At 38.7% G+C, this 17,161-nt stretch overlaps 1 protein-coding gene across 1 annotated transcript; it reads right to left on the reverse strand.

Annotated features, from left to right (window-relative positions):
- Nucleotides 1–1,101: 1,101 nt before the first annotated feature.
- On the reverse strand, nt 1,102–15,856 carry LOC140230928 (uncharacterized). Its single transcript, XM_072311068.1, has 5 exons — nt 15,375–15,856; nt 6,107–6,265; nt 4,413–4,672; nt 3,588–3,678; nt 1,102–2,094 (listed from the first exon to the last, which is right to left on the reverse strand). The coding sequence occupies exons 1-5, from the start codon at nt 15,487–15,489 to the stop codon at nt 1,487–1,489; spliced, it is 1,233 nt and encodes a 410-aa protein (XP_072167169.1). The 5' UTR covers nt 15,490–15,856; the 3' UTR covers nt 1,102–1,486.
- Between the last annotated feature and the right edge of the window lie 1,305 nt (nt 15,857–17,161).

A 17,161-nucleotide genomic window follows, 5' to 3' on the forward strand; every position in this document is an offset into this window, starting at 1 on the left:
TATTTACAGAAATCCGTAACCTGAGACGGATACGATGAGATATTTATAAGCTTGTGTCTATCACAATACCTGTCATGACTGTGTGTGTGCGTGTGCGTGTTGTGTTTGTGTGTGTGCCCGTGTGTCTGTGTTTTGTGTGCTCGTTATGAAAAATGAGAGAACGTTCATAATGAGAATATACTGTATGTATGACAGGCGAGTTACTGACGCTAGATATTTATAACTGTTCAGTGTTAGTATTATGTTCACTCTGTTTTCTTACATGTTCGCTGAAAGCTTCTCTGATTTTCAGTATCAAACATTATATCATTCATGAAAGAAGAAATGCTATCAAATTACACGTATATCTAGCTTATTTATAGAGTCGTATTTTTCTTGATGTTGCCTAGAAGTAATGTTATGTTTACATTAGTATCAAAGAAATCTGAAATCATCTCGACGATTTGGGGTGATATATATACTGGCTAATCACTTCATAAGTAAAGAAAAGTGCATTATGAGAAAGGTCAAATGAAAGTAATTGATTTGAAAAAAGTTTAGCTAGGCTTTAATAAATAAGGTAAGAAAATCAACTTAACACACAAAACAGAACAAAAGAGATTTCATCACATTTGTACTTCAGAATAGAGTTACGTAACAAATATCGGGGAGAATTAGTACAGAAAATGATAGTAACTCCTCAAGTTTAAATTATCTGTTTTGTTGTAAATGTAGCCGGATTTTACCGCCAGAGTGTAAAACTACATATGCTATTAAAAACAACAACAGCAAAAACTATGGTCCACCATTGTAGTTCCGTCCGTCTGTTTTAATATTCTTTCTTTCTCTCCTCACGACATTCTCTTCCTCCTTACCGTCATTCTTTCCATTCATATCTAGTTTGTTTGTTTGTTTGTTTATCCAGAAAAGCCAACTTTTCAGCACTCTAATGTATTCCTTTATAGACAGAGACTAAAACCAAACTCATCAACAACGCAAAGATTTGACTTTTTTCACACGGATTGTAGTCCCTTTGCATTTTCAGGGATAAATCACAAGTACACTGATAGCAATACAAGTCAGTTCATATTGATATATTTCATAATACAACATTTTATTACGATGTCTTTCCTTCTTCACACAAACCGATGGAAACTGCTTCATCCATCATCATGTACATCATGAAAATACAAGAATTTGGAGTAATGTTTGAGAATACTGTCCATTTATAGAAACAAGATAAGAAATTCGCGCAGTTCACATAATTATTACATTTCAACCTTGTTGCTCAGCAACGTCTCTGCGGATATCCATCTCTTTCTATTAATATTCATTTCAACAATCAAAGGCAGTCTTTCTCACCCCTAGACTCATAACCACTGGACTGTTCGACTAGTACTTGTAAATGCAACAGCTTTTCCGATGAATCTATTCATATTCGGGCATCTTTCGACGCAGGTAAAGTTCTTGTCCTTATTGCAAGCGGCAGCGTCCAATGCGCTCCTGTTCACGCCATTACTTCCCTAACATCCAGAGGCTGATACTCCGCATTGTTATTCAAACTGTCCTGCTGGAGACTCATATAACCACACGGCGGCGTCGGTCCCCGAGGAGGTTTCGGCGTCGTAATGATTGGCACGCTGTACATCTCCGAATCCATAGAACCGTCGTCAGATTCCTGATTTTCCATCTCATCTGGCTGAATGACTGACTTATCATTGCCGTTGTCATCGACGCGGTCAACGGTATCGCGTTCTTGTTCCTCGATCTCGGTGTAATTGTTTCTTTCAATGCCCGGTTTGACTGGATCACCGTGCTCAACGTCCATTTCAAACTGTCGTCTGCGGGATCGACCACCATTCTGACGCTTGTCGCAAAAGCAGAAGAGCACGAAGATGACCCCGAAGACGAGGCTCCAGAAGGTCAGGCCGACAGCAAGGATGATGGTGATGAAATGCTCATCATACCTGTACTCGATGATGTCGTAGTCGAGGGTCGGACTCACGGTTGAACCTAGGATGGGCTTCAGTGGAACAGGATCTGTGCTAACAGTCTTGGTTGAAGCCTCTGTTTGAAGTCTTGTCGTCGATGGAAATGACGTCGTGACTTTTGGTGCTGGGGGAAAAAATCAAATAAAGAGAAATACATGTAATTCTCATAATAACTGGCTTCAAGAAAAAACCACAACAATATTAGTGGAAATGGCAGTCATTTTTACCACGATAAGAACACGAACGACAGTAATCTGCACTGGAATCATTATCACTCCTTAATTATCATTATTCTCTTCAAAATTGTATTACTGCATTCCATGACCACGGTACTGTCAATTAACATCTTGTGTACATCTTCTCATACATGCATTAATAAGCGGGCAGATGACCAACAATAGTACGAATAGTACGAAACGGGTATCTTTACGTTGTGGACAACAGTAGGATTTTGAGATGCTGATATGTTTTGAGAAGTACAAAAGAAGTACGCGTATATGGCAGCTTCTGCAGATCATTAAAAAGCACAACGTATTGACCTGTGATGATGACAATGACACAGTATTGGCTACGGATAAAAGTTCGCAATATATGTATTGATCCTGGTGATTAAAAAAATTGTATTGCTGGATTGGCATAAAAAAATTACCTACAAAAGAGACCAAGCTCTTGTCATGATAATCGCTCCAAACATTGCGAAATGATGAGACACAAGTTGATTATTTCATCAAGTGAGTGAATTTACTTCGAACGAGAGCTCAAACTTGGCATTGTCTTGGGCACTCCCGATACGAGTCGCGGGATATTGTCAGAAATAATGTGTGCGATATTGATCTCAATGACCAAAGTGGGTCGAACTGGTACACTACAAAAATATACGACCAGCTATATATGTCGGAATCGCCGACCAGATCGAGTACGCCGGAGCCCGGAGAGAGATTTTACAGGTCGGATCGCAGCATGAGGCCCGGTGTAATTACGTTCACCCCAGCAAGCCGGCGCTGCTACGCCCTGCGTGCGTTGGTCCGTAAAGAATGTAGTGACGTCAGCTGACGTAATGACATCATGCATTCTTTCCTCCGATGTGGTCTCACCACATCGAATCAAACGCCTTAGATGTCATTTCATTCTTGTTTTTCACGAATGACGAAAGAACACCGGGGGTGCCGAGAGTGTATTCATAATTTCACGGCGAAAAAAAAAAGTTATATGTGAATCATACTTTCAGGCTCTTGGTAATCAACAAAGTTGATGCAAACAGCGAGCGAACTAAAAGTGCAAGCATCCGTTTCCTGGACGCCTAAAACAACGTCTTTTAGCTAACGTCATATTTCTTAAATGAAATCTTCCATCTTACATCACATTTTACGCACTGGTATCCTTCCACTCGCGCCGAATGTAGGAGGATCATTTTAATAAGGGATATTAAGTGGGATAAAGTTCACAACAGTATTGTTTGAAACATTTTGTTCCTTACCTCACACACATATTAATGCAAACAGAATGTCATTGTGAAGGTGGGGGGGGGGGGGGGTCTTCTAGCTATTTGCTGTTTCAACATAATTGCCCAAATGAACTTTTTTTTTTTCATGTATTAAGAAAAAGGGTCAAGCATACCTTCGGCAAAGCAGCTTCCATTAGTAACTGTGATGTCATCAATAGCGATGTCTGACCAGAAGCCATTTCCAGGCTTAGCCTCAAAAGAGAGCTGAGGGAAAACATAGAATGGTATTAATGACAAGAATTTCATCTATATCCATCCAGTTACACTCTCCAGCAATTCAAAAAGTTATCACAATCTTTTCTGAAAATCAAACTTGTTATTTTCACGCCATGAGTTGTGATCACTTATGACGATGCATTAGCCTGTGATGATGGTACTACATTGTTGTACCTTTTTTTGTGCCTTCGAAGACTGAATCATTTTCATTTCAACGTGATTATGTTTAATGCAGTGCAAACTTTCTATCTCCGTTATGTAAGACTTCATTGACCTAAGATCTGTATTCCCTAGATCGTGATTATGTTTAATGCGGTGCAAACTTTGTATCTTCGTTATGTAAGACTTCGTTGACCTAAGATTTGCATTCCCTATATCCAATGCACAGTCTCTTTCTGTAACGTCTGCTTTTGTCCATAATTCTGTCGTTACATTTCACATTGTTGGGTTGTGTTGTCTGGCAATATTGTACTTCGACTTGTGGGCATATCCACCTGTTACGATAAAACGACAACAACAACAAACGCACTGAGTGTTGTGTGAGTAGATACTGACATTGTGTTTGTTTGTTGTTGTTTTTTTTTATCTAAAATGAGTTCAGAGAATACTATCGTTTCCTGATTTCTACAAACTAAAAAACAAACATATAAACATGTAAGTCAACAAATAAACGAATAATCAAACAAATGAATAAACAAACAAAAATACGAATATCATCACACCTTGCAGCCGTTGTCACAGGGGACGTCGATACTGGTGTTCAGCCACTGGTTGCCTTGCTCCCAAAGCATGGACCAGAGGAGTACAGGCTTGTCGACCACCGTTTCGTCGAGGACGTGGAGGTTTAGTTGGCCGGTGTCCTCCCCGTACATGTGGTAGAAGAACTGGGCACAGTAGGTGGGGCGTGGAGCAAGCGGGGGACTGATTAAGTGGGCGGAGTTCCAGGCGTGTACTCCTGTGCCTTCTATGTACACGTAGTGTCCTGTAGCAGATCACACGGGAAAGACGCAAAACAAATACAGTGAAACGCACTGCTTGCTGGGGACGGTTCATTCAAAATAATTTGAGGTTTGAATCTGAAATATTTGACAAAGCAGAAGAAAAAATAAATAGATAGATATTCCAGTCATGTAAGACTTCATTGCGAGATAATTGTGCGTCTGTGCTTACAGTAAATGTGGCCTACAGAACATCCAGCTTTAAAATAAAGAGACTGACGGTGGAGTCATCGTTATTCAGGGAAACAAAATATCAGATGGCTCGTTCGAGTCTTCGCCCATCGGTTGGTAGTCTCCTCGTTTTCTGTGTTTGTTTCCTGTTGGGGGTTGTTTTCAAGTTTGTCAGTTTGGTTTGTAATATCTTGACAAGATACGAAACTAGTAACGGAAAATTCAGCAACGTCAAATGATCATAACAAGTGTCCTACTGTGAGATTATACAGCATCAGAGTTTAGATTTGGTGCTAGCGGGTAGACCCTCTCCCTTGTATTCAAAAGGATTGCTGTATATACATTGCAATACACGTGAGAGTGTGAAGACTATCCTGGCAGTGTATGATAATATTTTGCAAAAAAACAAAAACAAAAACAAAAATGTAGGTTGAGGAAAATATTCCATCACTTGAATAGCGCAGCGAATTGCGCCCAACTGGACTACATTCTGGAACAAAGGATGAGTTAGTTAGTGCCACCAAGGAGGTACTAGGCGAGCGGCTCCTTGGTGCCCCATGGCCACTGAGAGGACTTCACTCAGCCAAGATGACGGCGACCCAAACACAGAGTAGTCATGGATGAATGACAACTTGACCGAGAAAGCGCCCTCACAGCTAAATTCCAAAATATCAATAATAGGAAATTGGCAGGGGACATAACCCACAAAGGAAATCCTGTATTCCTTCCTTCTACTCCAAAACAGGATGACATGCTTTATGAACAAATAATAATGATTTAAAAAAAAAAACCAACCCATCACCAGCACAGATGTTTTCATATTCAAACATTATTCCATCAAAATATGGCCCTGCGAATGCATTAACCAGACCCGACTTAATACCATCTATAAGTACCGGGTTTTAATGTTGATACGCATAATTATGAATTTGGCATAGGCTTGCGTGAACATGAGCATAATTTCAAAGCCAACATAACGTGTAAGTGAAACTGAACACATTGCGTTAAACTGCGTACATACTGGTGTATACTGAGCCACATCAATTTCTTTGTCACGTTTTGTGGAGTTTCCTAATTTGATTACAATTATTTGTCATACATTGTTCGTAATTATTCAAAATATTAGATCCGATGCACGCTACAAGCTATGATTTTAAATTGATAGTTCTAAATTCACCACTTCATACGCTTCATTGGCTATCCTTGAGCCCGACTAACTGCCGACAAGAAACGAGATCCCACCATACCTGTTCCGTTGGCACCGATGGTGTGGTCGTGATCGGGACCAGTCTTCGTCGATGGCGTCGGCCCTGATCGTCGCCTCCAGTTGAAGTCGTCGCGCTCACTCTGGACATAGCCGCACAGGTCCTCCGTTTCGAAATCGCACGATCCGGCAAATTTCACTTCTACGAGGAAAGGAAAAACAAAGCGTGTGCGAGTGTGTGTTTGCGTGTGGTGGGGAGAAAAAAGAGAGACATATATATGTTATATATTATATATATATATATATATATATATATATATATATATATATGGATATATATATATGGACAAAGACTCAGAAAGACTGAACGCTTCAACCATTCCAATACTTGTTTGAATGCATGGTCATTATCTAAACAGGGTTTTATTTCGCGTTGATTTTAACATTAAGCGCTTAGTATAATAGAGTGTTTGATTATAATTGTATTGTCGTATATTTATTTTCTTCTTCATCCCCATCGAATACGATGTCTTTATGATGCATTATCGTGCGAAAAAACATGAATTTACAACAATTGCTGCAGTTATAGGCCTACTATATTTCTAGTGCATTGACGACATTATGTTTTTGAGAACTTTATTCAGAGAAAACCCCCCAGATGTTTTCATATTCAAACACTATTCCATCAAAATGAGGCGCTGCGAATGTATTTACCCGATCAGTTAATATACACCATCTATTGTCGGTCGGCAGTATGCCAGGAAAAAATCTGGAAAAATAAATAAAATAACTGAACAAATCCCCAAATCCAATCCAATCCAATCCAATCCATCTCAACCCATTCCAATCAAATCAAATCGAACTAAATCGAACTAAATCAAAAATCGAGCTTTCATATCTTAAAATTTCAGTGTTAGATACTGGTACGAGTGGTAGTAGGCACCTATACACCATATCCTTTCTTATGATCTTGCTTCACAAATTGTGTCCATGTTTTTCATCACTGCTAATCACATGTTGTCGATAGGTAAAATGCCAGGTGAGAATTGACATCACATGACCTTCGTGACTCTAGCCAACGCCCTTTTACGATCTAATCTCCGACCGTGACCTCCTATATCCACACAGCGATAGCCCCACTGGCATTCAGAACGAGTACATTCACCTTTCACTAATATGTCATTAACGTGGCATTAGAGTTTCCACTACACTCTCAATCTCAGCAGCCAAATCGCTTTTTGATAGTAGAATCTGGCCTAACGCGCCCGTCTGTGGTTCATTACCATCAAACCTTGACGGATTGTTTTAGCGCGTAAACCGCAGTTCATGCTGCTCACTATTGACAGCGTTGATTTTTGGTGGTTAAAAAAAAGTCAACTCGACAGGGTGTCGGATTTCGACAAGTCGTCAGTTCTTTCGAGCTCACATAAACACAAATATTATGTCAACATAGTACTTTCACTTTTTTAAACGAAATAATCATGACAGCAGTTCTAAAGTGCTATATAGAATGAGAGATGCTGATTGAACAATTCACAATAACGAGTTTAGCAATAATCCCACGTTGTTCCCATCGACAAGCTAAGGATGTAAACCAAGTAAACGATAACACGAAATACACAGATGTCCTTTGTCCAAGCGGACGTTTTGTTTGTTTGTTTGTTTGTTTGTTTTTGTGGCGGATTTTATAATGTTGACTGATGTATATGGCCAGTGTATGACAATGAAGCAATACTAACAAAATCTAACCATTTTCCTGTTTTATTTATATTGTTCTATAACTTACAAGTCGCATTACTGCTATACAATGCGTGCGCACTGGTCGGAGCACAACGGTTGGGGGATTCTAAGATTTGAGTGCACACAGCAAAATGCACGGATCAAAATAGAAATCTCCATGACAAGAGACGGAAAACCCTAAGCCCCAGAGAGTATAAAAAGTAACTGAGGAAGAATCAATAACCCTAAACAAACAAAAATATACCATGATATTTGTTTTCATGAACGTATTTTATATGTATTTTATAGTATTTTTATATTTACATGATATTATTCTACCATGGAGCTATAGCTCCATGATTTTACACAGCAATGAGGTGTACCACTATACTCTAGTATCACACTGTATAATCTTGACGTGAGTTATACGTATGTCTTGGTAGGCCACTGATCACATTTCATTTTCCTTGCACCAGGTGACGACATGGATGCAGAAATAACACAGTTTTCTTTCTATTAGTCTGTTAATAATGGCAGCATCTCCTTATCAAACTAAATGGGAGGGTACTTCTATTCTTGTCCGAGCTTTGTATAAGTCAAGAAGTGAATATAACATGGGGGGAAAGAGCTAATTTCCGTTCTCCGTTCTACCGTATACTGACCCTCATGCGTGACACACCGTTTTCGATCGCAGCGAGTGTAGAATAGCAATTTAGTAGACAATATTCGTATAATAATCCTAAAAGATTTCAGGCAAGAAAAGTTATTGATATCAATATCAAATCACAACTCATTTCAGAAGTGAATAAAAAGGCAAAGAAATAGGGACCTAACATCGAAAACGGGCATATTTTCATCAATTTTTTGAAATAATTTCTTTTTCTGAAGATCTGAAGATCGAAGTTGTTAGAGGAAGATGAGCTGTGCGTGGCAGCCGTGCATTGGCAATTAATCAATCAAAGTTAATCTTTTATTAGTATTTTGTTTTTCTACATGTATCTACATCACGTGATCGTGAAACAGCATTTTGGAGAAAGGCTGATTGGAATTAACGGAATACCGGTTACAGGAAATCAGGGTCTTTTGAAATGCTCAGGCCCAGACCAATGCGTAATGTGGATTAACTTTTGGCAAGTGACATATACACCGATACTCCCCAAAGAATTAATGCATTGCTTCCTATACATCTCAGTGGCGGGGTCTTCGTAAAGAACACTTCACCTGGCGTATACAGTCCCTCGCGCGTTCCAACTCTAGGCGACCCGGGAAAGCAACTTTTAAAAGAAAACCGAGCACGTTCATTTCTCACGATAATTTAATCGATTTTAATTCTCATTGACGACTGTTATGGCTCACGTCGGATAGGTAATTCCTTCTCGAAATCTCACGTTTACAAGGTTATTACTTCCTCTTGTAAATAACTTGCAACAATAATGGGAAGTTCCCCGCTTCCGACAGCCACCCGACCATGCCATGCGACTTTCACTTTCACCGAATGGCAAGCCTGGGAGATTTTAAAAGCTGCAACTACTGACAAAGAGAGAGAGAGAGAGAGAGAGAGAGAGAAAAGATAAATATAGTTGTACAAGAAACGGACAATGTGTAATGGAGCCAACAAGATTGATAACCCCAAACTCTGCCTGGTGTCTATACTTCCTACATTTTATGATATATATCTCCCTAAACAGGTGAATCCGTCAAAACTAAGCACAATAATCGCAGGTTGGCACCTTGTGTCACTGTCTTCATAAGGAGATTTGCAATCATTGTATACAGGCTGCAATAATAGCAGTTTTAATACACAATACAGAAAACATTTACCATTCATATATATGTAAATACAGAAGTTGTTACCACAGTTAATTATTGTAAGCATTTGCTTCTTGAAATCTCCGAATCATTTTAAGTGCATAACCGCGCCAACTACCTGACGATGAATTGTAATCTGAACAGTCAGTTATAATATGCTTTCAGATTCTAAGCGCACAACAAAAGTCTATGGGAACTGTTAAAACCTTGTAATTTGTAACTACCATCACCATTATCTTTGGGAAACAATAAATTCTTTGTTTTGAACTATTATAGACACAAAAGTTAGAGTTAAATCTGCAGGGCGACTTGCTTTTATACAATGTCGGTGGCTGTTTGAAGCTTCATCGTTCCAGACAGGGTTAATTCATGTCGTTGGAAATGATTGTAGAACGATGTGAAGAGATGAAAACCGCAATGCAACTCTATTATGGAGAGCAGCGTGATGTCCGCCATTAGGTGGTGTCAGTCTCGCGCTAGGAATCACCTTTAATAAACCTCACGGCAGGGAGGAAGAAAGAAAGGGTGGGGCTCAAGGATTGGGAGAAAGGATTGTTCCAAGATGAAGTTATAGCGACATCCATCGTCTCTGTAATAACTCTTTGATTGTCCTGATCTACTTTCTACGGAATGATAAAGTGCCTCGCAAGGAGCATCGAGGTTATACCCCCCTTTAAACTCGGCTATTTTGTTTATTATTATGCTATTCGACTTGGAACGTTTACTTGCTTTTAATTGTTCTAATCTAATCTTATCTAATCTACTCTAATCTAATCTATTACATGTATACTATATTATATTACATTATTATTATATCATATTATCATATATGTAACCGATAGCATCCCTCGGTCAATTTATGCTACCTGCTGGTCACAGTGTAGGCCTATAATCACTGATAATCATGGCTGAATTATCTCACATAATGCAATCACTTAATCTCTTAATTTGGAGTAGGATAATATCACCTGCAACCGCAATGAAAGTCAGTACAATGAAAGATACAACGAAAGTCGCTTAAACAGAGAGATTGGAATAGTGATATCCATCAGTCTGTGCATACGATTGTTGTACTTGCACCCGACATGATATTTACAAACGCGGCAAACTGCACAGGGAGTTCCCGATTGTAAACGGACTTAAACGTTGTTCTTCGTCGTCGAACTCAGGTCAGGTTAACTCGACCTCAAAATGCCCGAATACTTATACAGTACAGTGCTATGGAGATCGTGTTCATGCTTGTGTCGTTGGTATACATGCATTGTATGGCACGCTCTCATGGTGCATAAGCAGAGACAAAGGTGTTGGCCTCATTTCATCATTGTGAAGTTTATCCGCTATATCTTTTATGGGTTTATAAGCCAGGACTGTTTTTGTATCAATATGTATCATAATATCATGGATTATCCGCAAAAAACCACATTATTAAATCCTATATCTTCATACTCATTCTAGTGACACGAAACAAAATAAAGTCAAAAGCAAGAGAAACTGAAGAATACTATTATCAGCATTCGCTGAGATAATCATCATTACAAAAATGATCAATGTGGAAGCTGCTTATCTTGTATCTTCTTGTAATTAGTCGTGATGATTTATGATTCTTCACGTAAAAACACACGATGTTAAAAAGATCTCGTATATTGTTACTCAAACTGCAAGCTGCAAATGTTGGTCTATTGAAAGGAGAAATAATGGGCTTAAAATGTCATGATAGTACAGTGTATCTGTAATCATGACTCTCACTCCTATAGTACCATACCGAGAAGTCTCCGAGTCTATATAATCAATGTATACATTTTGTGCATAATTGATAGCAAAATAGCAAAACTCATCTAAAATGTCACTCGTCATTGGGTTGCATTGAAAGCGAATACCCGTTTGGCATTATCATTATTTACCATCATTACATGAAATTTTCATTAAATTTAATGTCAGGTTCAGAGGCCTACACTACGAGTACCAGTAGTTAAAATGTAAATAAAAAAAGAATCCATAAGTGGTTGATATGATGTCGCCAAACTTAGCAATGTATAGATATGAGAAAGCAACATCGACAAAATCGCTCTTTCTCTTCCTATCCTGCAAAATCCCCCATCAGGTGCAAGTCATGCAAGATTTCTTCACTTCTAAGGGGAATCTAAAAAAAAAACCAACAAAACAAAAACATATCCTTGCCTAACCTGAAATGTGTGCGATTCATCTGTTATCGCTTCTTAATGGAAGATTTAGAATTTCCTACACAAACGCCATAGCCCTGGTTATTTGAGATTAGGGGAAAACCATGTTGAGCGACAGGAATCGAAGGGGTGGGAAAGGGGAAATGAAGTGATTCCAGCTCGACCTTTCCAGTCATGGCATCTCCACTGATAACCTTACCGACTGCTGAAAAAGTCAACGACCGTCGGGATTCGCAGAAACCTCTTTGCTTAGGCGGAGTAAATAAGAGGATAGAGCCAAATGCCTTCTTATGTGCCAGTAGATAGTGAAGATGTTAAAAGCATGCTGATAATTAGCCTTTTAAGCAGGCCATCACGCAGTTGCTAATACTGACAGTCGTGAGCGAAGAACAAGCCAGTTTGGGGGTTCCAGTTTGAACGTGAGCAGAAAAAGGTTTTTGTTCTGATAGAGATGTCGGTTTTTAAATTCACTGAGATAAGCGTCTGTGATGAAATGATTATTCATGTAATCTTTATAAATTGTGCTTGCCAGTACATCCAACTGACATCAAGCCTGGTATTTAGCAATAATAAATTGAGTTTGTTAATAATGCATTCAATGCAAAACAACGAAATGGATGCTTCCCCTAGGTGTTGGCTGACGAATCATTCGATCTGGTCTACACATGTTCATTGTTTGTTTGAGCATGAGTTCCATATAGAGCATATTGCTATATGTTGGACAAGCTGATGCATTATGTGGCTTTTAATCGAGTGAAGTGCCTAACCTTCTGAGAAAAAGAAAGGTCATTTTATACCAATGTGCACATGAGCTAGCTCCGAACTGGCTTACTCCTACAGACTGTATACAATATAGCGAAGCCAAGCGCGTCGCCTCTTTCTGGATCTTGACTTGAGCTAGTGGCTTGACTAGTCTCGCGTAACAACCTCTCTGCTTACTCCTCTTTAAATCACTATACAGCAGTGGGTCTTTAACAAAGCCTTAGAAATTCTGACATTATTTACTATATTCACAATATATGCCAGAATGTGATTGCCATCACATTCAGATCAGCCTCACATCTGATATCCATTCTGAATCTGTACACTAACTCTAATTAAATAATTATTATAGGCATAAAAACATAATATCTACCTAAACATTCACTAAAAAATAGGAAGAAAAAGATATCACCTCACTAAAACAAACCCGCGGCGACAACAAGGATATCATGATTATTGGGTATGGCGGAAAACTACACATGTTATTATTGAACAACCCTACCTGGACACACACTTGTTTAGGCTAGCGTTCCCTCTTCATCTGGTGGATGTTAGATAAAGTCTATAATAATTGACGCACGGTTTTTTCGAGAAAAAAGAAATGTCCCGGATTCACTAGTGAATTTCGCAGACAGAAAACATAATACACTGTGGTAAACATATTAGTTACAATATGCGCGACGACCCTATTCTCGAGTTGAACTGATAGAGGAAAGAATCAAATTTGACTCTTTTGCTCTTAATTTTTACAATGAGCATCCTATCAGACTTATGAGAAAATCTTAATGTATTCAATCGCTTCGAAAAAGATAAATGAATTTCCTAGCCCTAATTCAATCACATAAACGTTTTTGACATGGTGATTGCAATATTTAGCAGGGCGCAAGAGTGGAAAAGCCATCAATGGGAAGCTCAAATATTGATTATGTAATCTTGCATCAGGGTGTATTGCCCCAACGATAATGATCATGCAATATTTGCTAGACATTTAATCGGCGTGGTGAGCGATTGGTTTAGACAAAACAATATCTTAAAATAGATTTCTGATTTCCCTTTCAGCATTGCCTAAAACGACACATAAAAACCAACAACATTTTCCAGCTACACATGAACAGAAACTACATTATAAATTCCCCAGTAGCCTACTGTAACAAATTTCAGCAAAATATTACCACAGAGTTTACAGACGACCATCTGTACATGGCAGTATGTATCTGTTTACAATTCGACTGAAAAAAATCTATGAACGTCCATACACTGACAATAATGACATATCGCATTAGATATTTGCCGAGTCCCATTGTAATACCATATTCTCGTCAGCTTCCTTGAGAATAAAACTTCGAGTACACTCAGATAGGAAATTGACTATTTTGACATAATTATTGTTTCGAGTGTGCTTTTTTCTTTCTCTTTGTTTACTTGACTAATAGCAAATCACCTGAGAAACACAAGCGAGTCTGGTTTTTTTTTTCTTTCTTTTCAAAGCTACACTTTCTCTGTTGCTCTTCAGACAATGCGTAATTAACTTATTGAAGTTTTTATATCGATACCAAGGATTACGTATCATCAGCACTTACGTACTTGGTATGGTAGTTTCGCTACGTGCTATACTACTCGAGCTGCAGAATCTATTACAATTTGCAGGCAATACATTTTCAGAGAGGACCGTACAGTGACCAAAGTCCAATTAACGCGGTAAATATTAAGCCCTACATCGCACAGATAAGCAGCGTAATGTAGCCTACCAACTCTGTATTACCGAAAATTACAGAAATCCATGTACTAAATAATATTTATATATTCTATATTTAAAATATCGATGACTTCCATATTGGTGACTGGTGTAGCTTTTTAGGTAAGACATATGTGGTTGTTTTTGTTTATGTTTTTGTACAGTGCCAAATTAATAACTATTTTGACGAAAGAATTATTATCTCCTAAACACACTTCCTGTGTACAATTATTATGAAAACTGATATGGAATTAAAGAAAAACACGCACATGCCGTTATCTAAATGACAGTAGTTCTGCAGCGCTGAGCCGAATATACCCTGATCAAACATTGCCGAGCAAGCATTAATAATGAGGCTCACAGGCAAACAATACGTCATGGGTAAAGAATGTATAAAAGCCAAGTGCGGGGCAGTTTTTAGAGAGGCGAATGGCTGATGTGAATGTGGCGTTCTCACGATGTTTAACGTGCACGAGAGGTAGAGGATCAACAAATGCGGTTAAATCTACACAGACGATCGTCATGAAACAATGGACACGCACCTGGTCATGCTATGTAAAAAGTACACCAATCGTCCTTTGTCTGTAGTGTATAAATATTTCTCCGTGATGTTTTTGCACAATCCAGGCTTTGCTTTGCAGTGTTCTGGCGTGAAGGTTTTCACATGCGGGAACAAGTATATCCATCGAATGGATGCAGAGCTAGTGTGTTTGTATACAGGTATAGAGATACATTGCCATCAGAACCTAGTGATGAGTTGTTCAATACTTAGTGGAGAACAAAACTTTGATTTTCTTGAAAAGGCAACTTTTTTAAGGAATTGAAAGCAAGTTAAAGGAACTGAAACTCCACGCGAGGATGAAAAGAATTAATTGTAGAATGGCGCCCATTCACTTCGTGTGAATGGCTTCCAACTTCAAAGAAAGATTAACAATTTTGAAGTTAGTATCATCTGTTTCTCATAATAAGATGGGGCATTACATTGAATTAAAATAATGCCATTTAATATCTAATGCCGTTCACTGAAGAATTTACTGGAGAGTTTACAGGGTTACCATGCAGACAGAGGGCCCACACTAATTTGAAAATGCGACTTCGTGACTCACCTACGCTTGCAGAACATTCGGGGAATTGTTTGACCAGCAAACAGAACACGGACATTAGCAAACAGCTGAGTTTGCCGAGCGAGTACGCTGGATTCGAGCAGGTCTCAGCTGCCATTATTGCTCCTAGAATTTAAGAAAAATTGAAATTAAAGCCGTCTTTCAGTCGATCAAGATCTCGTGCTAGCTCCTGCCTGCTTGTCGAATTGAACCGTTGTGTCAGACGATAAAGTTCTCCACTCTCGCAGATGCACTCTTCGTAATAGAAAACCACCATCCCAGACCCGGGCAATGATTTTGCTGCGAGTTACCTCCGCCTGCTGATTTTGTAAACCACAAATACTCGTTTGTGAACTATCCAAATAAAAATATCCGTATATTCATGCGCATTCCAGAACCAGACAGAGGCCGATTTACTGTTGTCGTTCCTATATAAGCTCGCGTTTCCCTCCTAATGTAATAGTCCGATAATCGTCCCAATACGCTAGTCTCGCCGTGTCTGCATCAGCCGACGTCTGGATTGTGAATAAGCCGGCGGGAGCGGGGATTCTGAATTTATCGCGCGCATCGGGAAGTTGTTGCTACCTGAATGATGTCTCCGCTCGCTCGTAGCTGTGCTGCTCAGTGTTTCGGCTGTTGACATAACGGGTGAGTCTTCCCCTTCTTGTGGTTGAGGATAATAGCTGCTCCTAATCTGTTATCTTCGAGACCTGCATATGATTTGATTCACACTCAACAGACCAACTATGGTTGAAAAACATCCGTTTCTGACATATGTTTTTGTTTCTTCCCTAACTCATATCTCTCACTCAATCTCTCATACATTTTTTCCCTTCCAGTGTCGGACATAGACCTACTGGGTGACTTCCGTAATATGATGCGGTCATTGTCTCGCGTGGGCTATTGTCTTCTTTTTGTATTTATTTTCTCTGCGCTGGAAGAAAGAGTTGACTAGACACCGCTTCTGTACTTCTCTCATGAATGAAATCAGGGTCTACGTCGAAAATTCGGGAGATCCTGCGTTGTTATCGACAAGCTCAATTTCATGGAGTCTAGTCGGTCGCTAAACATAGACGGCCTATAGCTGGAAACCTGAACATCAGCGCGTATCCTGCTTCCAGTCCGTAACTTTTACATTTAGTTACAAAGTCACAAACAACCACCCACACCTCGATACAGACAACCTACAACATCACCTTGTCTGTTGTCTTTCGAGCTATCTGTCGTCACCACTAGATTATACACTCCATTGTTGAGAAGGGAATAAAAACAAAATCGAATTTAACCCCTGAGTATGTTGTCGTTTTCTATGTTCGTTTGCTGTAATCTGCCGTTTTCTTTCTTTGAATTCAGATTACTCTGGCCGTTTCCAAAAATTAAACAAAAATGTTCAAGGTGATGGTACTTTCGTAAGAGTTATTAGGAAAGTACCATCATTCATAAACAATCATTCTATCATGATATTACCTATATACTATTATGATTATGATAGAATGATTGTTTATCATTTTTTATTTTTAGTTTTCCTTTTGTTGTATAATTTTGATGTCACATATTATCGAAACGCAGAGTCCCCAACATAATTATATAAAGTAAAAGTAATGGGGGCCTATAGTTACATATATATATATATATATATATATATATATATATATATATATACATATATAGGCCTATATATAACTATAACTATATGTATATATATATATATATATATATATATATATATATATATATATAAGTAGAGTGTGAACTACAATATGGCTGACAGTGCTCAACTATATAGGAGC

Source organism: Diadema setosum, chromosome 7 (genome assembly GCF_964275005.1).
Source record: "Diadema setosum chromosome 7, eeDiaSeto1, whole genome shotgun sequence".
NCBI lineage: Eukaryota > Metazoa > Echinodermata > Echinoidea > Diadematoida > Diadematidae > Diadema > Diadema setosum.